Here is a 27,556-nt window from a genome sequence, read left to right as displayed (position 1 = left end):
CCTGACAGGGCTACAGTCTATAGACTTGCAAAGAGTCAGACACCACTTAGTGGCTGAGCAACAACAAAAATTATGTTGATAACAAGTGTAATAGATACTCAGAATTTATCACTGTCTAATTATTTACTACATTTTACTGGCATTCGTGCTCTTGAAGTCATTTGCATCTGTTGTATCTGTATAATGGGAGCACTAGATGGGCGTGCACTCTTCTGTTCAGAACATTAGTAACTTGAAATTGGCTACAGTGGAGTATTTACACCCCAGAAATCAGCAAAGGCTAGAGAGCAGCTACCCCTCCCCCAAGAGAGTTAACTGCTAAACATTTACCAACACACCACAGCCCTTCAATGTGATCCAGTGGGATCCAGTGTTTCTAGAAGCTCTGTGACATGGTCACATGGTTCTAAGTCACTTTGTGGGAAGGGACACCAAATCCTCTAAGAGAAACTCAGCACTGAGAAGAGGGAAGGTGAGCTGTTCTGGGACTGTGCTTGGATGATATCAGCCCCCACCCTGACCTGATCCCAGTCATATTGGGAACCCAGATGGTTGCACCTCTTAACCAGTGTGGATTAGAGGTGGAAACTCAGAGTTTGAATGTGGGGCTCTCCCACAGGATAGACACTTGGAATCAGACCCAGACACCTTACCGTGGCCTATGGATTCCTGTTTCTGCCTTGCTGACCACCCCTCACTCTGCCCTCACTCACAGAGCATCGACCACACTGGCCAGCCAAGGCTTTCCAGATCACCCTTGTTCTTTCCCATGTTGTCCCAAGTTGCCCTCATCTGTCCTGGATGCTGAAGCTCCTCCACCTGAGACATGGGTAGTTGTTGTTCAGTTGCTCAGTCATGTCCAGCTCTTTACAACCCCATGAACTGCAGCGTACCAGGGTTGCCTGTCCTTCACTATCTCCAGGAGTTTGCTCAAGCTCATGTCCGTTGAGTCAGTGATGCCATCCAACCATCTCATCCTCTGTCACCCCTTTCTCCTCCTGCCCTCAATCTTTCCCAGAGTCAGGGTCTTCTTTTCCAATGGGTCGGCTCTTCGCATCAGGTGGCCAAAGTATTGGAGCTTCAGCTTCAGCATCTGTCCTTCCAATGAATATTCAAGGTTGATTTACTTTAGGACTGACTAGTTTGATCTCCTTGCAGTCCAAGGGACTCTCAAGAGTCTTCTCCAATACCACATGATATCGAAAACATCAATATGGGTGATTCTCTGTTATTACTTATGTTTTAATGTTCAATGCTTTCTCCTCTGAGAAGTAGGTCCCAGCTGCTACATTTAAGGTGGTTCCTTTCTCTGTCCCTCAAACCCAACCACCACTTCATTCCTTTAATTGTTGGTATCATAATCTGTGATTATTTTCTCTCTTGGTTTGTTTACTTGGGCCCTCTGGTGGCTCAGATGGCAAAGAATCTGTTTGCAGTGCGGGAGACCTGGGTTTGATCCCTGGGTCAGGAAGATCTCCTAGAGAAGGGAATGGAAACCCACTCTAGTATTCTTGCTTGGAGAATTCCGTGGGCAGAGAAGCCTAGTGGGTTACAGTCCATGGGGTCACAAAGAGTCAGGCACAACTAAGCAACTAACAGTTTCATTTTGTTTACTTGGTAAATGTGTGTCTCCCCCTGGACAGGAAGCTCTCTGAGGGCAGAACCAGGTGTGACTGACTCACCTTTGCATCCTCACGGCCCAACACTGCACCCGGCTAGCGGGAGGTTCTCTGATCCTGCTCGTGTTGCGTGATTAGAATAGGAGTCAGTTGCCCTCCAGCCCCTTGCCTTTGATGATCCTGAGTCCGGGTGAGGGAAGAGCCAAAATAAAGAAGAGAAAAATGGCAAAGGGTGATCTGCCTCGAGGCTGAGTCAGACCCCAGAGGTCTGGTTAGGTGGAGTCACCAGGGCAGCAGATGGCAGTCTGTGGGTGTTGATGGAGGCGGGTAGTTTGCTCATTTGATGTGATTAAGGCTCATGCAAGGTCCCAGCAGCCTGAGCTGGCTCTTCTCCTGAGAGGAGAAGAGATGGGAGGCTGGAGGAAGGTAAGAAGGCAAGTGGCCATTGCCGCTCAGAATGGCTCATGGAAAGGACTCCCTGCTCTGGGCCCCTCTCTCAGGGAGGATACCCTGTCCCCACCTAGCTGCAGTTCTCCTGTGGGGTGAGGGGTGCATGGGGCCGAGGAGACACACTGACCTGCCGCTTGAGGCCCTTTCTCTAGACCTTGTCTTTGTTGGGGCCCTGAGATGGCTTCCAGGCAGGCATCAACCTCTCCCCAAGGTTCATGGCAGGGCTGTGGACAGCACTTGGGTGTGTGGGCTGCATTGTTTCCACGGAAAGGGAAAATCGAGAAGGTGGGCTGGGACCCACAAAAATTGAGAGTGGGCCTGCATAAGGGGCTCCAGAGCCCCTTGGAGGAGCGGCCAGGGAGCTGGAGCACCTGCAGTGGGTTGTGGGACTCCCTTTGCTCCTCAGGGGGAACCTCAGCATCTGCTCAGCTTCCCACAGGCAAGTGTCCCAAAGTCTGCATCACCAACCAGCTGTGGCCAGGTGAGTCTCTGGGGATGAACCTGTCAGGGCTCAGAAGGGAATTTCCTGGGGAAATGGGTGGCGAGTTACCCCATGCACCCATGGGACCTGCCTGCTCTTCCTGCAGCCCCAGAGGAGGGATTAGCACCCACTCCCCACCTCCTCAACCCCCCTGGGTGGCAAGAACTAGGATGTCCCCAGTGAGCGGCCCTGGAGGAAGGGAGTGGGGTGGGGGCAGGGTAGGTGACAAGGCAGGGTTGCCTGCCCCCCCTTCCTTCTACCTCTGTCCTCTCCTCCTTCCCCATCCCCACTGGCCACCCTGCCCTCAGAGAGTGGGGGCTTGGGGAGCGGGGAGGGGGAGCCTGGACGGGGCAGGGGTGTAGCAAGGGAAAAGGAGGGGGTTCCTGACCAGGGGACTGGAGGGGGGGCACTCAGGGGACAGACCGGATGGGAGTTCTCTCTGAGGCAGCCCCCAGGTCAGGCACAAAAAACTGGCTTCTGCTTGTGAGCGTGAGCGCTGGGCAACATCAGGGAGGTGCCTTGTGCCTTGTGTGGCAAGCTTTGAGGGAAACCCCGTGCGGACATGAGCTCGTGTGGCAAACAGCTCAGACATCAGGGTCAGAAGGACTTGGGTTTGAATTCTGGCCCTGATTCATTCTTCTTATGTGTGACTTTTTCTTTATCGCAATGTCTTTTATTTTTTAAAAATGCCATACAGTATATATAATTAAATGTATATTTATAAATTCACATATAAATGTATATAATGTAAATACATATAAATTTAGAAATAAGTATTATGTAAATTTTATAAATAAATAAAATTTATATATAGACATTTATTTATGTAATATATTTATATAATATATATTTCTATTTGTATATATATTTAATTTTATAAGCAGCTCACACAGCTCAGCATTAGGAAAACAAGCAACCCAATCAAAAAATGGGCAGAAGACCTAAACAGACATTTCTCCAAAGAAGACATACAGATCTCCAATACACACCTGAAAAGATGCTATGTGTGACTTTGAACAAATGACTCTGCTTCTCCATCTTCCTCGGCCTGCTTCCTTCCCTGTGAAATCCCTTTCCTCTCTTCTTCACGTCAATCTCATCCTTCAACACTCTCCGAGGGTGGCTGTTTTCAGTAGTTTTCCATAGATCTCTCTGTAGCCCGTTGGTTTTTCTGTCCTTACTATTAGCTCAGATCCCAAGAACTGGCTGTTTTTGTTACTGTCTTTTTAAAAAGTAAAGGCCAGCTTTGACAACAAGTAAATATGAGTATGTTTTGTCACAGAACCATTTACCTGCTAGAGCTCATAGTGACAGCAGTGACTGGTAGGTAGATACACGGGTATGTTGAGGATGGGGATGTTAATGTAAGGTCTTCATTTGCTGATAACCCTTTTACAACCACTGGGAAGGGCTCAGTATGTTTGGGCTATATGCTCTGTGGTGATTACACCACCAAAGTGATTTCCCAGGACCAAATCTGATCATGTTCTCAGTCACTCAAACATTCCCAGTGACCACCATTGTCCAGAAGACCAAGCCTACACTTGGGAAGCAAAGCCACAGCTAATGTGGCCCAAACATATACCCCGGCAGCTTCACTGCCTGCCTCCACAACCCTCTCCTTCTGCCCACATGCAAGCCCCAGGGCAAGGGATTTACTGCTTCCTGAACACATCATGCTCCATCATGTTTCCAAGCCTCTACACATGTCATTCTTTGTTTTTCTGGAGGATTTCTATGCATTCAAACCCCAGCATGACTGCATCTCTGTGAAGCACATCCCCCAGTTCCCCCAGGTGGAGCCCTGTGTTCTCCTCTTCTTACTCAAGGGTGGAGAGCTTTACCTGCCCATATTAATGTACTTAGGGCTTCCCTGGTGGCTCAGTGATAAGGAATCCGTATGCAATGCAGGAGACGTAGGTTTGATCCCTGGGTTAGGAAGATCCCTAGAGAAGGAAATGGCAACCGACTGTAGTATTCTTGCCTAGGGAATCCCATGGAGGAGGAGCCTGGCAGGCTACAGTCCACGGGGTCGCGGAGTCAGAAACAACTTAGTGACTAAACCATCACCACCTTTAATGCACTTACAGGGTCTGGTGAGTATTGAGGCATCTGTCAACACCAGCGACCCGGGAATGAAATGCCCAAGGTGTGGCTAGCGTTCTCTTTATCTTTGTAGCCCTAGAACCCAGCAACAGTGATTGGCAAGCAGTAGGAACTGAAGCAGGTAAATGAGTACAGACCCATTTCCATGTACTTTGTGTTATTCTCCCAAGAAAAGCAGTTACCAGTGTGAATTCTGGACTCAGCCACCTCTGAATGCAAATCTCTGTTCTGTCACTTGTGAATGAATTTAGCCAGGTTGTTGAATGTCTCAGTTGCTTCAGCTAATAAATGGGTAACAATATTAACCTTAAAGGGATGTTGGGAAGATTAAATATGAAAGTAAGCTACTTAGCAGTGCCAGGCACAAATAACCATCCAATGAAGGATGACTATAATAATTAGACCAAAGTGCCCATGTTCTCATGACAGACCCCTTTATGTTGAGTTGCACGTGGCTATGAGACAACCATCTTGGAACAGAGATGCTATTGGTACAGAATTAATCCATTTAAGAGTCAGACCATTAACCTTGATCCTAATGGCACTGTGCCCATCCTAATTGTATTTGAAGATCAGAGAGAAGACTCAAGTGGGTCAGTTGTCTAGAGGAGCAAGAAAAACCATTTAAACCAGGTAGCAGATCAGTGAATTATACCCTTCGTTACGTTTCGTATCGACAAGTCCATTGTTTCCTTGCTGTTGGCCTTGATGTCTGTCCTTGGTGATTATCCATAAACGTAACGGTTTGCATTTTCCAAACATGTTTGAATTTCACAAGTCATATATTTCCAGGACAAAAGCCAAAATGAAATCAACCCAGTCTTTGAAAAAGCAGCTGATAAAGGCATAATCCACATCTTTAATTAACATTGAGGATTTGAAACTGAGTACACGGAAAATGAATGAATTGCTTAATTTTGTCTTTCTTGTACTTCACCTACTCTCTCTTTACCCAAAACATCCATACCCCTGTATGACATATTCTTCTAAAGGTTTTATTACGAATGCATAGATTTTTCATCAACTGCAGACTTTATTTGTGCTTAGAAAGCATTCAGTTATTACCCTCAAGGAAAGTTAAGAGGCTGCCCAGGTACTCACTAAGCCAGCATTCAGGGTGATCAATTCAAGCGTCTTAAGGTTGCCGCCCTTAACTTAAGCAGCTTGGCCTGGACACTTGGCTCAAGCTGCCAGTGAAATAAACCAGGACTCTTGAGGGTGTTTCATGCTGGAGTTGTATTTGCAAATCTGGTTTGGGAGAGGTTTTCAACAAAGGTTCCTTCCTCTGCTCCTGCTGCGCTGGGTTGGTTTAGTGCAAGAGGGCAACCAGAAGCTTCTGGAAGTCCCCAGAGGTGTCTGAGCGAACCATGTCAGAGAGAGACTTCTGGTACTTCTCTTGAAATCTGGCTTTTATCCCCTGAAGGTCTACCTGTAAGAGAGATGATAGCCAATGGGATGTTTATAGTGTTTCCACCATAAACACAGGCAGCCACTGTTCTGAGCACATTATTCTCACTTGCTCATTTATGCCTCAGAGCAACCCTTGGAGTTGGAGTTACTATTCTTCCTATTTTGTAGCTGAGAAAAATAAAGTTCACTTCAGCTCCCCAAAGGTGGCAGAGGTGTCTGGGTGTCTGTGTGTATGTTCCAGTACAACTTGGTTTATGGACACTAAAACTTGAATTTCATAGGACTTTATGTGTTACAAACATATTATTTTTCCTTTGAGGTTTTTTTTTTTTACAGTTTCTTTAAAATAATCACTTTCTGATAATAGGGCTGTATAAAAATGAATGGTGAGCCTGATTTGACTTGCCAGCCATACTTTGCCAACTCTTAGTATAAAGTTAAAAAAATTGTCAACACAGTTTGAAATGAAGGCTTTCTGTTTTTGTCTCTTATACCCTGATCAGCAAGGATATTAATGCCAAACAACAAAATTCAAATCACCATCAATTTGTAGGACTTAATTTTGAATCTACAATTGACCCTTGACAATACAGGAATTAGGAACACTGACTCTCGGGCAGTCTAGAATCTGTGTATTGCTATCTCTGCCTCAAAAAGGAAAGAACTGATCAACGACTCATGCAAGGGCAGGAAACTGAAACAGTTTGAATAGAATCAGGCCTCAAACTTTAGTTCTTTTGATGCTACATATTGGGCTCCAAAATCACTGCAGATGGTGACTGCAGCCATGAAATTAAAAGACGTTTACTCCTTGGAAGGAAAGTTATGACCAACCTAGATAGCATATTCAAAAGCAGAGACATTACTTTGCCAACAAAGGTCCATCTAGTCAAGGCTATGGTTTTTCCAGTGGTCATGTATGGATGTGAGAATTGGACTGTGAAGAAAGCTGAGCACCCAAGAGTTGATGCTTTTGAACTGTGGTGTTGGAAAAGACTCTTGAGAGTCCCTTGGACTGCAAGGAGATCCAACCAGTCCATTCTGAAGGAGATCAGCCCTGGAATTTCTTTGGAAGGAATGATGCTAAAGCTGAAACTCCAGTACTTTGGCCACTTCATGCAAAGAGTTGACTCATGCTGGGAGGGATTGAGGACAGGTGGAGAAGGGGACAACAGAGGATGAGATGGCTGGATGGCATCACCGGCTCAATGGACGTGAGCTTGAGTGAATTCCGGGAGTTGGTGATGGACAGGGAGGCCTGGTGTGTTGCAATTCATGGGGTCGCAAAGAGCTGGATATGACTGAGTGACTGAATTGAACTGAACTGAATGGCAAGGGCTTCCCTGGTGACTCAATGGTAAAGAATCGGCCTGCCAATGCAGGAGACTTAGGTTTGATCCTTGAGTTGGGAAGACCCCCTGGAGAAGGAAATGGCAAGCTACTCCAGTATTCTTGCCCGGGAAAACCCATGGACAGAGGAGCCTGGTGGGCTACAGGCCATGGGGTCACAAAAGAGTTAGACAACACTTAGTGACTAAACAACAAGGAAATACAAACTTTTCCTCATACTTAGTTAATTTAAAGATCTGTGAAATGAGAACACAGGTACTATTATTTATTGGAAAAAATCTGCATATGAGAGCACCCACACTGTTCAAATCTGTGTTGTTCAAGGATCAATTGAAAAACTTGAAAAGGTACCACCTAGGTGCTGGAGGTGGAGAAAGGACCTAAGAAACATGAATAAAAAGATTGGTTTGCTCTAAAGACTCTTACAACCTAGTAAAGGAGATAATGGTTGTGCCATGGAAGATATTATTCCAGATAGAACACAGGAAGTCTCATAAAAGAAGCACAGAGCTCTCTTTAACCAGGAAATCTTTTGGTTTTTGTTTGCAATTTTGTTTGTTATCATTATTGTTTTTAAATTAGACTATATCTTGCTTTCTAGTATTTGTTCAGTTGCTCAGTTGTGTCCGACTCTTTGTGACCCCAGAGACTGTAGCCTGCTAGGCTCCTCTGTCCATGGAATTCTGCAGGCAAGAATTTTGGAGTGGGCTGCCATTTTCCTCCTCCAGAGGATTCTCCCGACCCAGGGATGAAACCTGTCTCTTGCATCTCTTTCATTGGCAGGCAGATTCTTTACCACGAGTGCCACCTGGGAAGGGCTTTCTAGAGAGACCCACAGACCGTTGCCCAGGCTTCTGGTTCTTATTTTCTCCTATCCCAATTAGAGGGCCCAACAGGAGACAGAAAGTGAGAGAAAGAGAGGGTAGAAGAGTGGAGGGCTGTTGGAAGGGGATGCTGTGCAAGAGATCAGGCAGGTGGCGCGTGTCCCCTGCTTCCTTGACTGGTAGGCTGTTTGGCTGGGGGAGGGGGGTGAGTGCAGGGACAGGATGTGGCTCTCCCGGGCTCTGTTCTAGTATCAGGCAGCTTTGGGGGACTAGGGGACCTGGCCAATATAACTGTCTTGGCCCGAAGCATTCAGAGGGAATGGTCCCCATATGGAGGTGACCCAGGGCCTGTGGTCAGCACTGAGCTAGGACAGAGCATATTGGAATAAACAGTCCACAGTCCAGCATGCTGGAGTGACCGTGGTACCCTGGGGATCACTCAGAGAGCTCCAACCCCTGGGCTCTTTAGCATCCTTGCTGGCCTTTGTCACCAACCTGCTCCTCGGAGTGTCCTAGGATCTGCAGAGACTCTGGCTGGGTCTGAGATACTAAGAGACAGAGAGACAGAGAAGGCAGAGACCTGGAGAGATTAAGGAAAGAGAGAGATTCAGAGCAACCAAAACAAAGTGAAGAGGGTGGCAGAGAGACTGGGGGAGGGAGAGAGGAGGAGGAAAGGGCAGGGGCTTTGGGAGAGAAAAGGAAATATGAATCAATCATGGAGGAGGAGAAAGAGAGGGAGGAGAAATTCCAGGAATAGAAATAAAAATGAAAGAACGGTTGTGTTGCTAAGTTATGTTTCAAAACAGTGTCAGATGTTAAGTATTATTTGTCAGAAATACGGGGGCCAGAATTTGGGTTGGTATCTCTTCCCCCTCATTTAACACGTTTTTGAGGGAAGATGTCAGTGGTTTTCAAGTTCAAGTTCCACTTCACCCTCCAAGGTCTCTCTGCTGTGGATGAAATGCCGCTTCCCCTCTCTTCTGTAATTCCTCCTCTCTGTGGCCCTGTATTCCGAATCTGAGTCTTGACAGTTGTTTCCAAACTTTTTGGGCTATTTCTCTCCCTGGGCCTTTGTTATGCTCAGGCATTCTCAGAGGGGGGCGATAATGCTCCCAAAAGGGGCAAAATTGGTTCTTAGAGGCTGAAAAAAAGAATCCAAATCTCTTAATGTAAATGTAACTACGTCTATACATAAGCAACATAAACAGATATACAGTGTAAGCTGTGTTAACGTTTCTTGGAGGGGAGTAAAAATTAGGAAAAAATGAGGTCTAAAAAGGCTCCCTCGTGCGGGGATCGCTAATTTTAAAAAGGTTGAGAAACCTTGTCTTGTACTGACGTGGTTTTTGTGCAGAATTGTGCTTTGGGAGTGTGTTTAAGGAAATAAAGGCCTAACTCAGGAGTCTGGAAAGGACTTGCTAAGGCTCTGCTGCTGGGTGACCTGTTGCCAAGTGAAAGTGTTAGTCACTCAGTTGTGTCCAACCCTTTGCAACCCCTGGACTGTAGCCCACCAGACTCCTCTGTCCATGGAATTCTCCAGGCAAGAATACTGGAGTGGGTAGGCATTGCCTTCTCCAGGGGATCTTCCTGTCCCAGGGGTTGAACCGGGGTCTCCCACATGGCAAGCAGACTCTTTACCATCTGAGCCTTTACTATCCTTAAAAAGGAGCTGCCCTACCCAGACCAGCCCCTCCAGGTCCCTTCCAGGCACCGCCCCAAGCTCTCCGGAGGCACGGATGGCAGAAATAGAAGCTGCTGACTTCCCTGGTAGTCCAGTGGTCAAGACTCTGCACTTTCACTGCAAGAGACATGGGTGTGATTCCTGGTCCAGAAACTTAGATCTCACATGCCCCACAGTGCAGGAAAGCAACGATGGAAAAGGAAAAGACATAGAAGCCACTATGGTTATTGTGTTTTTATGAAAAGAAACCGACTGGAGCACAGCACAGTGTCCTTCCACAACGTCTGGGAAAGCAAGGGCCATCTCTGTAGATACACCCTTAAAAAAAGTGATCTGTTGATGACCTCCGTGGTGGCAAAACAAGAAGGTGGAGCCAAATGCGTCTTACCTCAGCCCGGGTCACAATGATGTCAATGAGGGTGTCCTCGTCGGTGCCCGCCCCCTTCATGGACTTGTACAGACGGTCAGCGAAGTAGCCCTGGAGGTCCCGGGCGCTCCTCACTGGGCAGGACAAAGGGAAAGAGAGCATGAGGTGGTCACGTCTTGTTCAGTAACAGGGAGATGCTGGGGAGGAACAGAGCTGGCTTGCCCTCGGAGCGGATGGAGTCATGACCTTTGAAAGGAGCAGACTTCACACTGTTGATAAAGTGTCTGGAAGATTCCCCTGGGGTCAGGGCACCCGACTCTTCAAGCAAGTCGCCTTCAGACACAGAAGAACCTCTCCTATTCCCTGAAGACCCTGGGGGGGAGGAGGAGCGTTGTGGGCACCCTCAGGCTCTCCCTGCAACGTTCACGATTCTCACCAGCAAAAATGCCTTCTCATCTTTAAGAGAAATCTCTGATGCCAGAGTCAGGTGTGGAGGGGAAACACAGTGGTGGTTTAGTCTCTAAATCGTGTCCGACGCTTGTGACTCCATGGACTGTAGCCTGCCAGGCTCCTCTGTCCGTGGAATTTTCCAGGCAAGAATACCAGAGAGGGTTGCCATTCCCTTCTCCAGGGGATCTTCCTGACCCAGGGATCAAACTTGGGTCTCCTGCATTGCAGGTAGATTCTTTATCGACTGAGGCACCAGGGAAGCCCCCGAGGGAGAACACAGACTGGCCTGCAACCTCTCCATAACAAAACCTGGTAATCTTGAAGACTGGCTCAGTTGCACTGTGATCCTCCTGCCTGCCATGCTAAGCAAACTTCCTTCCCTTCATTTTTCATCACTGGGTTTTAGGTGTGAGCTTCATCTCTGAATCTTTTCCGACGTCTCCGCAACCTTCATCGTGTGTGGCCTGGGATGTGGGCTTGATGAAATGTTTGGTCCTGTCTACACAGCATCTTCCTGCGATGCTGCTAATTGCTCTTTTCGAGCCCTGCCCCAGTCAGAAATGAATGAAGTATGAGCTAGTCCACAAATTAACAAAGTATGGTCTCTCATCACCACTCAGGGGATGGGGTGCACCTCTGCTCCTGGGGATAAATCTTGGCTTGTCCTCCCTCCTCCCCGGTTCACAGGTGTCTAACACTTTGGGGGAATGAACTCTTTTCTGTTTATGTTGTTGATGTTTTGCCTAGAACAATGAACATTTTTTATGTTAGGGATAAGTAATAAATTCAGCATAAGTGTGGAATGCACATCCTTACCATGTCCTGTAATGAGAACTCGTGTTTTCTAGGTAATTGCCAATGGGATTGATGCTTACAAGCCAGAGGCAGGAACAGAACTGGGGAAGCAGAGTCTAGTTTGGGGGTCTGTCTCCTTATTTTTTAGATTATGTGGTAGTCACCAGAGTGTCAGTGGAGAAGCTCAGACCCAGGTGTCTGAATCCACAACCTGCTGAATTGGTGGTGGTTTGGGGGGTGAACCTGGCAATTTGAGGAGCAACGTATCTGAGACTCACTGTGGCACCCCCCTTCCCAGGCATTCTGAGCTGGTGACCTCACAAGATTTTTCTGAGGACCTTCTGCCATGCATTTGTATTAATTGATGTTGAAATAATCATCTGCCTGATGTCAGTGTGTTCTGAGCCTACACTAGGGGTGACTTCTCCCTTGAATTCCTTCTTCCTGATATTTTGGGGAGAAAATTCTCAACTTTGCTGCTGTATACAGGCTATGCCTGGTGAACAAGCTCTGCTGGTCACAGCTGCAGGAAGGCCCCAAAAGTTTGGATGGGGCTAGCTTGGCAGGATTTCCCAGATGGCTCAGTTGTAAAGAACCCACCTGCAAAGCAGGAGTCATAGGAGATGCAGGTTTGATCCCTAGATCGGGAAGATTCCCCGGAGGAGTACATGGCAACCCACTCCAGTATTCTTGCCTGGAGAATCCCATGGACAGAGGAGCCTGGTGGGCTATCGTCCATAGGGTCACACAGAGTCAGACATGACTGGAGCGACTTAGCATGCATGCTCACACAGCTCAGGAGGATATGGGAATAAAGCTGTTTGTCGCTGTGGGTGCAGGGCAGCCAGATGCTCTGCTGTGTCCCCTGCTCCTCTGGGCATGCAGAGCAGGGATTCTCAAACTCCAGGGAAAGTAAGACAACCACTTGGGGAAGTTGTAAAGGTGTGGCTTTGGGCTGAATTCCTGCAAGTTCTAAGTGGGTGGCCTGGACTGGGACTCGGAAACTGCATTTTCACATCCCCTTCCCCCAGGTGCTTCTGATACAGGGGGTCGTCAGACTCCAGTTTGAGAACTGCTGTTCCAGAGACTGTGAGCACTGAGAACCATTTGGTCTCATAAACACCTCCTCCTCAATTTTAACTTCACACTGGCATCTTTACTAGTTAGGTAGGAGCAGGGTGGGGAAGTGTCTAGAGAATTTAGTTATGGAATCATGTTCCACTCTCTTCGTGGTTCATTTTCAAGGTCTTTTCTGATCTCTTTTTAATTTACTACCAGGGGAGTCCACCTCGCTCCTGCCTTTCACGGTCCCCCAACTGTAGGGCCGGGCCCTTTCCTTCCTCTGTACTCACTTTGCTCTGATTGCTTTTATCTTTGCGCATTTGTGCTTGTGCGTGCATGCTCAGTTGTGTCTGACTCTGCAACCCCATGGACTGTAGTCGGCCAGACTCCTCTCTCCATGGGGATTTTCCAGGCAAGAATACTGGAAGGGGTTGCCGTTTCCTTCTCCAGGGGAATCTTCCTGACCCTGGGACCAAACTCATATCTCCTGGGTCTCCTGCTTTGCAGGTGGATTCTTCACCTGCTGAGCCATCAGAGAAGCCCATTTTATCTTTACTATAGCTCAGTCCATTGGTTTGTGTGTTTGTCCTGACCTTGACGCTTCTTAAGAAGAGGAAATGGACCTGTTTCCCACTGATTCCCATGCCTGGCACAACCCCTGGCCCAAGCAGGTGCTAAGTAAATGTTACAGACTTGAATGGTTTTATTACCATTAATACTTAATATCAATAAGGATTGATATTAATCTTTTGACTGAATTCTGGTGTTTTCCTAATTCTTTACAACTGCGAGTACAGAAAGGATTTGGAGCCTTATAAATGGGCCATGAGTAGATCTCTCTGTTTACTTGAGACAGTCATCCTTAAAGCCCCGAGGACAGTCATCTGTGTATATCCATCTTGGGACAGGGGTAACATTAATTAAGGATGCTCAGGCCTCTGCACTGGATCACAACAGCAGAGCTGCTAGTTTGAATGCAAAATGTTGATGGATTAAAAAAAATAATCAATTGCTGACATTGCTCCCAAAAGTCCCATAAAAAAAAAAAAAGAAAGAAAGAAAGAAAAAAGGCAAAACAAGAGTTTGGCAGCGAGAGGACATTTTTTAAGCTTCCAGGGGCTGCTTTTTTGGTTCTTCCTCTTCTTCTGGGGATATTCTCTCCATTTCTTGTGCCATTTGGGATGCTGCCCTGGCCTCCGCACCACTGGAATGTGGACAATGGACAATGCCTTCCTTCCAGGACTTGCAAAAGTGAGAAAGGAGCCTGCCAGTCACAGCCCAGTACCCATCTCTCTGCTATTTCCTGCCTCACGGGCAACACCTGGAGAGAAGGGCCTGGCGTTTGCTTGGCATGGCCATGATCTGGTCTCCTCCCCCTTGCTTTCTAAACAGACCTCATTCATTCCAATGTCGAAGGGAACCAAATGGAAAAGGTCACCCTCGAGCCATCAGGCACCTGCAAAAACTTGTCCATGGATCCGAACCTGAGTGCTTTTGAGTGTGTGTCATGTGACCCTTGCTGCCCTGGGACTAGACAACGGCCCCAGGCTGTTGGTGGTTGCTGCTGGGGACCCACAGTCTTAGTGGGACTGTAGTGGATGCTGTGATGTGTCCCAAAGCTTCTGTCTTCAGGACCATGGCACTCAGGCACAGTGTTATGTGCTGGCTGCTCACAGCTGAGTCACTTTTCAGGAGGGAGGGAGTGACTGGGTCATGCACATTAGGAGTCAAAGGAGGGAACTGGCTTCCCCAAGGTTGCACATGCCCTGTGGGTTCAGCCAGCCAGCTGCTTGATGAGGGGTGCGAAGGCCTGGGACCCTTGCCTACACTTCAGACATCTTGAGTTCAGGGCTTCCTGGGGACCAGAAAAGCTCCTGTTGCAGCTGCATCAGAACCATTCTCTCCCTTCCCAAGGCTGCTTAGATGTGTTGCGGTTCTCAGACTACTACCTGAAGTCTTCCTGCACACAAACCTCTATCTCTGAGTCTGGTTCCGAGGAGCCTGGCTGAAGTCGGGGGCTCCTGGCTTTACTCACCAAGTGTCAAGTAGGCCTTCTGCAGGTCTCCTGATGTTTCTGCCTCGATGGCCTCTTCGATGTCTTTGCCGATGAGCTAGAGAGAGAAAGTCTAGCTGTTAGTCCAGCTTCTGCTCTTGGCCATGGTGCCCTGGAGGCTTGTTCCTCCACAAAAAGATTCATCCAGATTTGGTCATGCAAGGACCAAGGAAACTTTGAAACTCCCACATGGCCTCATCCCTTGCAGGGCTGGGAGTGGTACACCTCCCCCCCCCCCCATTTGAGTGGGGACTCTCGGGGCCCAGGGAGTTTGACCCCTATTGGACGTGACCGCAGGCAGGACCACCCCCTCGGCCTCAGTTTCCTTTTCCGTAAGAATCAGAAAGTGGAAGAACAATGAATAAATACCGAAACAACATTCTTTGTATTTCTATAGTACTTGAGTTTCCTATGTGTTTATAAAAATTCTTTCCATTTCCAGTTTTTCAGGAGCCTGTGGTTATAATCATCTCCTCCGTTGTAAACTGAGACGGGGAGCTCAGGCGGCTACAGTCTGGGCGATATAGGTAGAGGCTGTGAAATTCACGGCAAGGACTTGGTCTAATGTTTCTGATACGATGGGGCTACGTGGACTAGGAGCAGGGTGGGGGTTGTGTAGGGGGCCTGACCACGTCAAATGCCAATTTCCTTCCCTCTGGGGAGACTCCGAATGATCTTATATTCACCCCCAGCTCGCCTATCATTCTGCGTAGCATTACACGTTAGGTGTCCTTCCAAATATTTATAGAAGCTGAAGTTTAGAGTAAATTGTGACCACACTTAGCACAAGTACCGCCTGGGCTGAGCTCAGAGCAGGCATATAAAGAGAAAGGAGAAACTTCAGGTTTGGGAAATGCAGTTAAGCATTAGAAATACTGAAACTTCTTCCTTAGAAATTATCTTTTGAGGCTATGACACAACTGTGAGTCTATAAATAACCGGGGCCTTTGAGGACACAGCAGGGGAGTTTATTCTGAAAATCCTGGTAAACAACATTTTCTTTGTGGTGGGAGCACGATGGATGCAGGGGGAGGAGGGTCTGAATTCAGTGAAACCCGTCGCTTGATCTTCTCATCATAGCTGGCCCATCTAGAGGTCCGGTGTGGAATGGACCTAGATAAGATGGGAGTTGGGTTGGGGGGCTTTCAGTCCTGTCCCTTTCTTAGCTGTCCTCAGTTGTTTAGGGGTTGGATGTGGAGCTAGTATTTCAGAAGAAACTGCTCTCCCTTTCAACCATGAACAGGGTTCTTGTTCTGTAGACAGAGGTTGTGTTACAAAAGGAGATTGTATTCACATAGGTCTGTGTTTACTTAAAAAAAAAATCCTCACACTAAACCACTTTCTGTTTTTATTGTTAATACTGGGCTAGAACAGTATTTTTAAATTTTCTATAGCATCTCACTCTACATGACAGATAAAAGCAGGAAAGCAGAGCTGTTCTAGGGAGGTGGGAGAAGGCTGACCCCAGCCCTAGACGCCAGGCTCCCCTCCCCTCAGAGTCTCATCGCTGCCTGTCTCCAGGGGGCGCTATTTATGAGCTACAGGGAGATGGCATTGTCCTTTCTTCTCTGCCTGTCCCTTGACCCTGTCCCCTCCTGATAGCTCCCAAGTCACCTCCAGAGGCTCCACTGAACACAAATGGAAAACAATCCACTGGCCCAAGGTACTAGGACTCTCCTTTGCAAATGGCATGCTCCCCACTGGAACACTTAATTCTCAGGGAGCTCTTTGAAAAAAACCAGGTTTTGTGATCTCGGTACAAAAACACATTGCCAGGGTGGATTCCAGACAAGCCTCAAAGGCTTCTAGTTTACCTGGTAGCATTGTCTGTGGAGAGATTATTAGAAGAATAGGGGAGACATTTCTTTCTTTTAAAACCGATGCCCCTGATTGACCACATGCCCACAGCAGAACCATAGGCACTCTGGTTTTAGTTATAAAAGCTAAAGGGCTAAAGGCTCTGGAATGGGCTTAGAAAAACTTTGTAAGGGGAGGGGAGAAGTGATGAGAGGTGCGGTGGGGAGGAAGTGACCTGGGGCTGAAGGTATGTGTAGCTACAATTTATACTGAGCCCTGTTTGGGAACATCAGAACTCTATAAGCCTCTCATGTTTGGTAGACTTGTGGAGAGTAATAACTTTTCACAATGCGGCACAGTTGGGAAGCTTTGTTGTTTGGGCTGGGATTTTTGAGAGTGTCAGCAGTTAAGATTCAAGTTTAGAGGACAAATCAAGGGCAAAGTTTTTGTGCCAAAAATTAAAATTCAACTCTATGCCAGCAAAACCTATGTCACATAATAGACTTCAATGATCTGACTCTAGCATCTTAGTGCTTTTAGCCAGAGACCATGAGAAAATTTATGGAGCCAGATTCCCAAGATCATGGTCATAGTGAACCCTCAAAATCAATGATAAAGATCAAGATGAATAATGTCCCAGCAAGGTTTCTGGAATAGATGAATAGGTATTAATAGCATTTTAAAGCTGGTTTCATGTAAAGAATCCTCAGATCAGTAGATTATCTTATTTTCCATTTGAGTTTCAGCTGTTTTTTGTTGCTGTTGGTTCACACAGGGAGACTCCTACCAACTGCTAATGTTAGCTGAGCACCCACTGCATGCCAGGCACTAAATGCTTTAAATCTGTGATTCATTTAATCCTTACTAACTCTATGAAGCAGGTACATTATTATCCCAGTTTTGCAGTTGGGGAGATTGAGGCACAGAACCCTTAGTAATTTGCCCAGGGTCATACAGCCTAGAGCAGACTTCTTAAACTTCCACATGCATCAGGATCTAGAGGACTGATTAAAACACAGATTGTAGGATCCCAACCTCAGGGAATCTGATTCAGTTGATCCAGGGTGGGGATTAAGAATTCTTATTTTAAGCATGTTCTCAAGTGATACTGATTCTGCTGATTCAGGATTAATTTTAAGAGCAATTGGCTTAGGGAGTATCCTTAGGTTGTCAGTAACTCATGTGTACACACACGCACACACACACATGTACGTGTGTTTCTACAGCGATGCCCAATGACAACCACCCCAGAAACTCCATCCATGGCCCCTGTCTAATGGGAAGAGGCTCTAGGTCATAGAGAAGGCTTCCAGCTCAGTCTATTCAGCTCCAGGCCCAAAGGCCAGGGGAGTTCAGGGTGAGCTGCCTTTGATCAGGACTCTGGGCACGATTTGAAAGCAGAGGGCCCTAAAGGCTTATATACAGCAATGATAAAATTCCAAAGCTTTCTTGTCTTTTCATCTGCTGGCAACACGTCGGAAACGCTATTCTGAGTGAGGAGCGGCCAGCTCTAGCCGAGGTAGGAGCTCAGGCTGGGGAATCTTGGAGCTCTCATCCACTTTCTGCTACTGACTTGCTGTGTGGTCCTGATAAGTAACAGATGGCTCCTTACTCATAACACACTTCCCTTGTCCAGCAGTTGTGGGTAACAATGGCTGTTCAGCCTACATTCGAGTTACAGTATTGTTGTGAAATTGAAACGAGACACAGGGTACAGATGTGCTTTGAATAGTTAAAAGCACTCCACAAATAAAAAATACTAGACAAAAGAATATTTGATAGTCCACAAAAGCCTTCCTGAAATCAAAGACTGATTTTCAGGGAAGGACTAACTACTAAGTGTCTTGAAATAGCTAACTCACCTTGTTGGCTTAAAATGATCATCAGTTTGAAAAATAATTGTATAAAAGCAATTTATACACATCTTTTCAGGAATGTATCTCTGAGGTATTATTGCATCTGTCTCAGGCACTGTTTAGCCAATTGTCAGTTGGAATGAAAATAAGGGCAAACATTTGTATGCTTACTATAAGCCAGATACTGTCCTGAGCCTTTTATATTCATCTTATTTAACTCTTAAAATAATCCCTTGAGGTTGGGAAGATGATGTTCAGGGTCTTTTTTTTACAAATGAGGATGGAGACATCTGGTCACTTGTTACAGTAAAACCAGGATTTGAACCTGGGCCCTCTGACTCCAGGGCTTTGCTCCTAAACTTGACCTGCTGTCCTAGCCTCTGCTGCAAAGTGGGGTTTCCCAGCCTCAGCACTGCACTGGGGCCGAATGGTTGCCTGTTGTGGGGAGCTGTCCTGTTCATCGTGAGATGTTTAACAGCATCCCTGGTCTTGACCCTCTAGATGCCAATAGCACTGCTCCCCCCAACACATCTGGTTGCGACATATTTCCAGGCATGATCAAATAATCCCTTGTGTGCGTGTGTGTGTGTGTGTTCAGTCATGTCCAACTCTCTGTGACCCTATGGACTGTAGTCCACCAGGCTCCTCAGTCCATGAGATTCTCCAGGCAAGAATATTGGAGTGGGTTGCTGTGCCCTCCTCCAGGGAATCTTCCCAACCCCGGGATCAAACCCGAGTCTCTTGCATCTCCTGCACTGGCAGGAGGATTCTTTACCACCGTGCCATCTGGGAAGCCCCAGATATCCCTAAGGGTGTGCAAGATCATCCGTGATTGAGAACTGCTATTGTAAAAGACACCCGCCGCCCCTGCTCCCACCGCTCAGTTCCATATCCCAGATCTCAGCTTCTTTTGGAGATAACTTGAGACTCTGTTCCTGTGTGAACTCCTTGCCTTAGTGCTGGGTCACTTACAGTTTGGTAGGCTTCAAAGGTGGCTCGTAACTGCTTGTGGCTTCTCTTGGCCAGGAGTTCATTGAAGGCAAGCTCGTCCGTGCCCCAGCGGCCTTCCCCTGCCTAGAGAACCAAGTGCAAACATTTTGAAAATGACTTTTGCAAAAAGACCAAATATACACAGCTGTGACCAGGCCTCACTTACAGGAAACAATAAAACATGAGCCTAAGAGAAGCCAAATGGATTGACCTAGCGCTTTCAATTTCTAACCCACAAGTATACCTCACCTATCTATTTATATTATTTATATGTCCCTTTATTTCAGAATGGATCTGAGGTGGTTAACACGAGAGTAAAATAATAGAATAAGCAATTCTTTTAGGTTCATGAAGACAGTATAGATGAAAAACACTTTCAAGATCATACTTATTTCCCAAGTAATTCCGATTCACATAAAAGAAAGACATAATTGTTGAAAATCATGTTAAATAACAGAGAACCATTTGCAGAGACTGGCACACCCGCATACTTACATCATACAGCTCTTTGGCATCCTGCCCAGCTAGATCTTTGTCCACATTATCTCCTTCATCACGATTAGCCTAGAAAAATCAACACGTTGTTATTAACTTGAGTTCCTGCTTGAGCAAAGAAAACAAAAAAGGGAAAGTCCTCGAAAAAGCGGTGATTTCAGAGCAGTGGCCTGAAAATTAGACTCAGCCTGGCAAAGGGGCAGCACTGCTCTTTGCTGCCATCTTTTGGGCACAACTGATAAACAGAGTAGCTTCTGTGACAACACATTTTTCCTTTTTTTTTTTTTTTGTAGAATCCAAGGTCACTCACAAACCCCTCTGACCTCTAAGAAACCTCATGATGTCCCCTAGAATGAGTCTGTTGGGAAGGTATCTCTTTCCTTCCAAAATATCAAGTTGCACCTCTCAGGGTCCCTGTCCTGAAGAACCCTGGATGTTGGTCATGGAAGGTCTTGGAGGTCTCACTTAAGCCCTTTAGTGGCAGGTGGAATTCTAAGGTGACCCTGATGGCCCACACTAATCTCCTCCCTTTGAGTGTGGACAAGACCTGTAAACATGGTGAGGTGTCACCCCTGTGATCGTGTTATGTTTATGTGGCAACAGGGATGTTTGCAGATGTAATTAAGGTCCCTAATCAGTTACCCTGGGTAGGTCTGACCCAATCAGGTGAGCTCTGAGAGGTCAGAGATGGAAGAAGTCAGAGAGATGAGCTCACCCTGGTCTGGAAGAAACCATATAGCCATGCTCTGAACTCTCTCTGGGGCCACATGACAGGGGACTGTGGGTAGCCTCTAGGAACTGAGGGTCTTTTTAGTTAGCAAGAAAACAGGAGCATCAGTCATACAGCCCCAGAGAGCTGAAATCTGCCAACAGCCAGGAAGCTTAGGAGAGGACCCCAGGCCTCACAGGAGATGGAAGCCCTGGATTCCAGCCTATAGAGACCCTGAGCCAGGGACTCAACTAACCTGTAACAGGAGCCCCGGCCCGTGGAAACTGCTGGGTCATAGATGTGTGTTGTTCTAAATCTGCAGCAATTTGCTACGTAGCAGGAGACCATTCATATAGTCTTCCTGCTATAGCTCAAGCTTATTCTATGTGTTCTCTGCTATCAGTCTATCCACATGGAAAGTAATCAGAGGAAACACACAAAGCTCAGAAAGACGGGTGTGTCAATGAGAGGGCAGATGCCATCTGGCTGGAGGCCCAGGGGCTGCGTCCTCGCAGGGCCAGTTCTGAAAACCCTGCTTTCCTGGCCAAGAGGTTCCTACAGGCCTAGACTTAGGGTGAATCCTGGAAGTTAGTTGTATCATGAGAAGGACCCTATTTGGGGTCAGATGAGTTGGCTCTTGCTCCTGGCCTGTATGTTACTGTGTATACCCCTAGAGGTTCCTCACTGGCAAAGTGAGATGGCAATGCTTAATGAGATGACTCACTAACAGAAAGGGATTGTAGACTGCAAATGACAAGGCAGATTGTTACAGGGGGAAGAATCTCCACTGAATAATTTCAGAAGAGCTAGATGGACAGAAGACAGGTTGGTGGTTCCTCAGTAGCAATTTAATAAGAGAAGGAAATGTTTATTATCTACACTGACTTTTACAGCATGGTAGCACGTTGCCAAGGGCTGTTTCTCAGGATCATGAAGCAGGTGAGGCCTCTTCACTCTTACCTGTAGCAGGGAGACCAGAATTCTTTTTAGGCTTCCACTTATATCCCCTTTGACATCTGATTCAAGGCTCTTGTCAAACACTTTAGCGGAAGAAGAAAGGAGGAGAGGAAGCAGATTTAGTTTCCCAGAGGTAGTTTGCAAGAAGCATTCTTTAGTATCTAAAGTCAGAACAAAAGGTCACTTACACCTTTGGTAGGCCTCTTTAATGGCAATGATTTCCTAGGAAAGATAATAAAAAAAAAAAAATCAATACTTCAAGGCGGGGTTTATTGATAAGATAGGCAGATACCAGCCAAGGTAAGAGGCAGAACCTGTTTCCGGACACAGGATGCCTTCATGACTTCCTCCAAAGAGGGCAGTCCCTGCAGCTCAAGGTCCAAACCTAGAGCAAGTCAGCCAAATCCCTGGCTGTGTGGAGATAAGGGGTTTCCCTGGTGCTTCAGGGGGTAAAGAATCTGCCTGCAATGTGGGAGAGTTCAATCTCTAGGTGGGAAGATCCCCTGGAGAAGGGAATGGCTAGCCACTGTAGTATCCTTGCCTGGGAAATCCCACAGACAGAGGAGCTGTTGGGTCACAGTCTATGGGGTCACAAAGAGCTGGACACGACTGAGCGACTAACACACACACAGACACACACACACATCCTTAGTTAAGAGTGAAAGCATTACAGCTAAGCTGATTTATTTTTTAAAGATTCCTCGATGTGGATCATTTTTAACGTCATTACTGAATTTGTTACAATACTTTTTCTGTTTTCTGTTTTGGTTTCTTGGCCATGAAGATCTTAGCTCCCCTACCCAGGGATCAAACCCACACACCCTCCACTGGAAGGCAGTCTTAACCACTGGACCACCAGGGAAGTCCCTAAGCTAACACGGTCATTCACCACCTTCTTGCTCCATCTCACTCCCCATCCTCCCCACAAGGGAGCCAGTTTTAGAAGTTCTGTGCGCATTTTCCCTTTGCATTTGTACATACATGTTTGTGCTACTGAAAATATATAGAATTGTTTTGTGTATGTGTTTAAAAACTGGAATACTGTATATATTTGTTCAACTTTTTTTCACTCAGTAATAGGTCTTTAAGGTCCTGCTATGCTTACGTACTCTTAGTCACCTAGCATTTTTTTTTTTAAATGGAAACAAAATGTTCCATCCTACAGTAAGCCCCAGTTTATTTAGCCAGCCTCTGACTGATGAACATTTAGACTGTTTCCAATTTTTCTCTACTTCAAACAAGGCTGCACTCAGTCAACAATTTTGCTATGTGCTGCAATGCAAGTCTCTCTCTAGGGTGTGTGCTGGGAAGGACTGCCTTACAGGCACATGCCACCCTGATAAAATGAGTGTCGTAATAAAGTGAACTACATGAGTCTTTTGGTTTCCCAGTACATACAAAAGTTACATTGATGTATATGTACGGCTGAGTCCCTCTGCTGTCCACCTGAAACTATCACAACATTGTTGATCAGCTATAATCCAATATAAAATAAAAGGTTAAAAAAGTAAAAAAAAAGAAGTTATACTGACACTCTACTGCGGTCTGTGAAGTGTGCAATAGTGTCTAAAAAAATAATGCACATACCTTAATTTAAAAATACTTTATTCCTAAAAAATGCTAGCCATCATCTGAACCTTCAGTGAATCATCGTCTTTCTTCCAGGGGAGGGTTTGAAATATTATGAGAATTGCCAAAATAGGACACAGAGACAAGAAGTGAGCAAACGCTGCTGGAAAAATTATGCTGATAGACTTGCTCCAAGAAGCATTGCTGCACACACTCAGTTTGTAAAAATGCAATAAAGTGAAGAGCATAAAGCCATGTATGGCTATAGGGTTTACTGGCTCGTCCTGAGGGGGCCGCTTGGGAGCTGCCTCAGTCTACACTTGACCCAGCAGCATATAAGAGCCAGTGTCTCCCCACAGTGCCTCCCACAAACTGTTTAAAATGAAGGTCACGAGGCAGCAATGGGGAGAAGCGAGTGGGGCTGATGGAAGGTGAGGAGCCAGGCCCGTGTTGCTGCGGTGGGCGGGAAGAGGGTAGGAGGAGGTGGGGGCTGAACACCTGTGACTCTGCAGCCCCCTCCCCTTTCTCCTCCTTCCAACCCACTACCAGGATCTGCCTGAACTTGTTGCCTGCTCCCTCCCTGCTTTTCTCCTTTTTACTGTCAGATTTTTTTGATTGGGAAACAAAAAAGTCTTGCTCATTGTTCGAGACCAGGACCCAAAAGAAACTAGGTTGAGAGTGAGCCACATGGGAACAAATGTGATTAGAAAAAGAATGACCAAATTAACCTTCTGGCCAAGGGAGGCTGCCCAGATACTGGCTGCCGGGTCACTGGCACTTTGGTGCTTCTGGAAAAGATGGGGATACTGAGTAAGGAGAGTTGTGTGGTTATTGGACAGAACCAATGCCATCCACCTGTGCTAAGGCTCCTCTAAACCACTATCCTAACCCCAAATAGAGGGGTTTTATTATCTGTGGGAAGAAGAGGAGTCCAGGGATGTTCAGGAAAAGGGTTTGCTCCTGTAGCCTGGACCCCGGTGGTGCCTCGGGTAATGGGCTGGACAGCACAGGCTGAGCAGAAGGAACAAGCCTGGGTTATTGACATTTGAGGCCTAAGTATTAATAGCCCAGCAGCATCAGAGCGCCAGGGTGGTTTTCCTCGCCGTCTGCTCCAGGTGCTGCTTCTGTTTCCTCCCTGGAGGAATCAAAAATGTTGGGTTTTCTTGGCACTTTCCTTGCTGGACCTCCCCACTCTACATGATGGATGTTGCGGAAGAAGAGGACATTTCCAGAGAATGACCTGGGGACCCTCTTTACTCTTGATGAAGTCCATGGTCCCTGGGCTTCCCTGGTGGCTCAGATGGTAAAGAATCTGCCTGCAATGCAGGAGAGTTGGGTTTGATCCCTGGGTCAGGAAGATCCCTTGGAGAAGGGAATGGCAACCCACTCCAGTATTCCTGCCTAGAGAATTCCATGGATAGAGGAGCCTGGCAGGCTACAGTCCGTGGGGTCGCAAAGAGTTGGACATGACTGAACAGCTAACACGCACACATGGCCCCTATGGGTTCTGGAACCAAATATGAATGGGCCTTCACAAATGTCCTTTTTAGCTCCTGACATGATGGCATGTACCCAAGGGACAAGGGGAGAGGGCTGCTAACAGAAGGACATGGAAACCTCTGGGGAGGTGGTGGCAGCCCCAGATGTTTCCTGGGATCCCCTTGGCATTCCCACCTGCCTGCCTCATTCCTTTGCTCCCTGCATCCACACTTGGATTACTAATTGCAGTATTGGTGCTAGGAGACCTGCAAAGTCAGGCTGGGCAGGTAAAGTAGAACTCGTATCCCACATATGAAACTGCATCTCTTTGGAAAAATAAAGCTGGATTGACACAGCTCTTCTGGAAGGCTCTATCCTGTCAAGCCAGGGGCAGTAACACCAAAACCGACCATCAGAATATTGGAAGAGGCGTCTCTCCAATGTGAACCAAGCGGGCAAATTGCTTGCCCAGACACTTGCTCACCACAGGGTGGAGGGCTAGGAGGACTTTCCCTTCTTGCTGCTGTAACCCTCTCTGACGGGCATGTGGACGCTCCCTCAGGGGCTCGGCTGGGACTCACCTTATTGGTTCTTGTGCACAGGACCTCGATGAGTACTGCCTCACTCGTGCCCAGGCCCTTCATGGCCTTCTGCAGCTGCCGGGCAGCATACTCATCGGGGCGATCCAGAAGGGCCAAGGCTGCCTTCTCAAAGTTTCCACTCAGCTCACTCTTGAGCACCTCCTCCAGGTCCTGTGGGAAGATGGCAGGAGTCCTGACTGAGAAGGGCCTGAGGGCAGGGGGACAGGTGTCTGCTTTCCACACGGCACGGCCCCAGGGGAGACTGGACACTTGCTGTGGATGCCCAGGGCACGCTCTAGACAGGAGCTCTACAGGGGTGAGCAACCTTCTCTGGAGGACCGTGGTCACCCGACTGCCCATCCATCTGCTGGGGACACTGAAGATGAGTCACAATGACAACAAGCATTTGCAGAACACTTTAGGGTTCAGACAGCTTTCTCATTGATCCTTGAGACAGCCCTAAGAGGAGAGGTATTTATTGCTTTATCCCCATGGGCTGAACCTTGGTAAGATAAAGGACTCATCTGCAAACACTTGGCTAGAGAGGACTAACACAGGTTTGTCCTCTCCAGGAGACTGGCTCATTCACTGGCCGGATGGGGGTGCTTTGAGCGTGAAAGCACATGCATGCTCGGTTGTGTCCAGCTCTTTGCAACCCCGTGGACTGTGCCTACCAGGCCCCTCTGGAATTTTCCAGGCAAGAATACTAGAGTAGGTTGCCATTTCCTTCTCCAGGGAATCTTCCAGACCCAGGGATCGAACCTGTACCTCTTGTGTCTCCTGCATTGACAGGCGGGTTCTCCACCAGCTGAGCCAGCAGGGAAGCCCTGAGAGTGGAAGGGGGGCACTACCAATAGTCGTCCCCTGTTGTCACAGAGGGGTGACAGGAGTAACGTGAGACTGTCCTGGGCAAGCTCCATGGACAGCCACTTTGGTGTTTTGTTAAATCCTGAAAGGGACACACATGAGAAAGAACTCAAGTAGGGGGAGGGAAGTTCATGAAATTCTCCCTGGCATCGGTTTTTGGCAAGCCCCCTCTAATCGCGAGTAGACTGCCTGCTCCCACCTGCTCCCTCTGGCTAGATGGTTTAATGAGAAAAGCGTCAAGAATGAACGCTCAGTCCAGCTAGAGCTGTCGACATCCCAACCAAAATGAAGGACCTCAAAGAAGGACTTTCATGCAGAGAGACTGCTCCGTGTGGGTCAGAATGGAAGCCAATAGACCAAGCTACAGCCCGGAGTGGGCCTGGCTACTCAGCTCCACGCATGATGGCTAACAACGCAGCCACGGAGTTCTGTGACCTTGGAAATGCGCTTAATTTCATCATCTCGCTGTTTCCTTCTTTGAAGAATGGGGAGAATAGCAAGACTTACTTCCTAGGGTTGTTGGGAGAATTAAATGAGACAGTCCTTGAAGACACTGAACACAGTGCCTGGCACATTTTCGATGTTCAGTAAGTGATTATTATTGTTGCTGTTATTATTATTCTATGTTGATGAAACTTTCAGAGAGAAGGCAAATCAACTATTCCTCAAATGAACCTTTGAGTTCCAGATGTGGGAGAAAAACCCAGAAGATTTTTGTCCAAGGCCCTGGGATCTGCTGCCTCAGTAGTGGGTTGTGATGTTAATATTAGTAGCTTCATTCCATGGCAGCTGCTGCCTCTAACCCTGACCTTGTGAAGACAGGCCTCTGGTCAGTGCTCTGGTGTGGATCCGCCTGAAGACTGGAATCTTTTTTCAAGTCAGATGGGCATTATATAGAACTGCAGAGAAGAGAGATTCCAGCTGCCTGCTCTTAGAAGCCACAAGCATGAAAACAAACCCCTGTGTGTTTACATTCTATTTGGACATAGGAGCCAGCTCAGGATACCTTGGCTCTGACCCTGGTTTCCTGCTAACTAGCTGTGTCACCTTGGGATGCTTATTCTCTTTGGAGCTCAGTTGACTTGAGGATTTAGATTTGTTTGTCTCTAATGAACTGAACTGAACTGAACTGAATGTCTTCCAGGGTTTCCCTGATGGCTCAGTGGTAAAGAATCTGCCTACTGATGCAGGAGATGCTGGTTCAATCCCTGGGTCAGGAAGATGCCCTGGAGGAGGAAATGGCAACCCTCTCCAGTATTCTTGCCTGGAGAAACTGCATGGACAGAGAAGCCTGGCAGACTACAGTCCATGGGGTTGCAAAACAGCTGGACATGACTGAGCAGCTGAACAACAACGACAAGAGATGTCTTCTAGCTTTGTAATATGATTCTGGAGGTCTCGGCCGTCTGATACACAGCTGAGAATTGGAAAGTAAAAAAAAAAGTGATTGGCAGATGTAGGTATTGCAGATTTTGTGCTATAGAGTGCCCACTTTAACAAAGCCCAAGGGTCTGGCTTTGAACCCATTTACTTTTATTTTACTGCTTCCTAAGTGGTGCAGTGATCAAGAATACTCCTGCCAATGCAGGAGACACAATAGACACAGGT

General features: G+C 47.1%; 1 protein-coding gene and 1 long non-coding RNA gene across 6 annotated transcripts in view; one reads left to right on the top strand and one right to left on the bottom strand.

Annotated features, from left to right (window-relative positions):
- The window catches only part of ANXA13 (annexin A13), a 67,259-nt gene that overhangs the window by 3,871 nt on the left and 35,832 nt on the right, over positions 1-27,556 (bottom strand). For 2 of the 5 annotated variants that reach the window (XM_042254159.1, XM_027972921.2), the window contains 8 exons: positions 25,082-25,252; positions 21,641-21,674; positions 21,456-21,535; positions 19,787-19,855; positions 19,274-19,375; positions 14,631-14,706; positions 10,310-10,422; positions 5,496-6,085 (listed from right to left, as the gene is read on the bottom strand). In XM_042254159.1, the coding sequence (XP_042110093.1) occupies positions 5,966-6,085; positions 10,310-10,422; positions 14,631-14,706; positions 19,274-19,375; positions 19,787-19,855; positions 21,456-21,535; positions 21,641-21,674; positions 25,082-25,252 (765 nt within the window). In that variant the 3' untranslated portion in view covers positions 5,496-5,965. Of the gene's footprint in view, positions 1-5,495; positions 6,086-10,309; positions 10,423-14,630; positions 14,707-19,273; positions 19,376-19,786; positions 19,856-21,455; positions 21,536-21,640; positions 21,675-25,081; positions 25,253-27,556 lie in introns of those variants that run through there. The other 3 variants (XM_060393679.1, XM_060393680.1, XM_060393681.1) reach the window with 2 other exon arrangements.
- LOC132657212 (uncharacterized) lies at positions 1,989-22,970 on the top strand. The gene is made up of 2 exons (XR_009595047.1): positions 1,989-2,550; positions 3,435-22,970. It is a non-coding gene; the product is annotated as an uncharacterized LOC132657212 (long non-coding RNA).

The sequence above is a fragment of the Ovis aries genome, chromosome 9, assembly GCF_016772045.2.
Source record: "Ovis aries strain OAR_USU_Benz2616 breed Rambouillet chromosome 9, ARS-UI_Ramb_v3.0, whole genome shotgun sequence".
NCBI classification, from domain to species: Eukaryota; Metazoa; Chordata; class Mammalia; order Artiodactyla; family Bovidae; genus Ovis; species Ovis aries.
The sequence above is the reverse complement of the archived record's forward strand: the minus strand, read 5'-3'. Positions and strand labels throughout refer to the sequence as shown.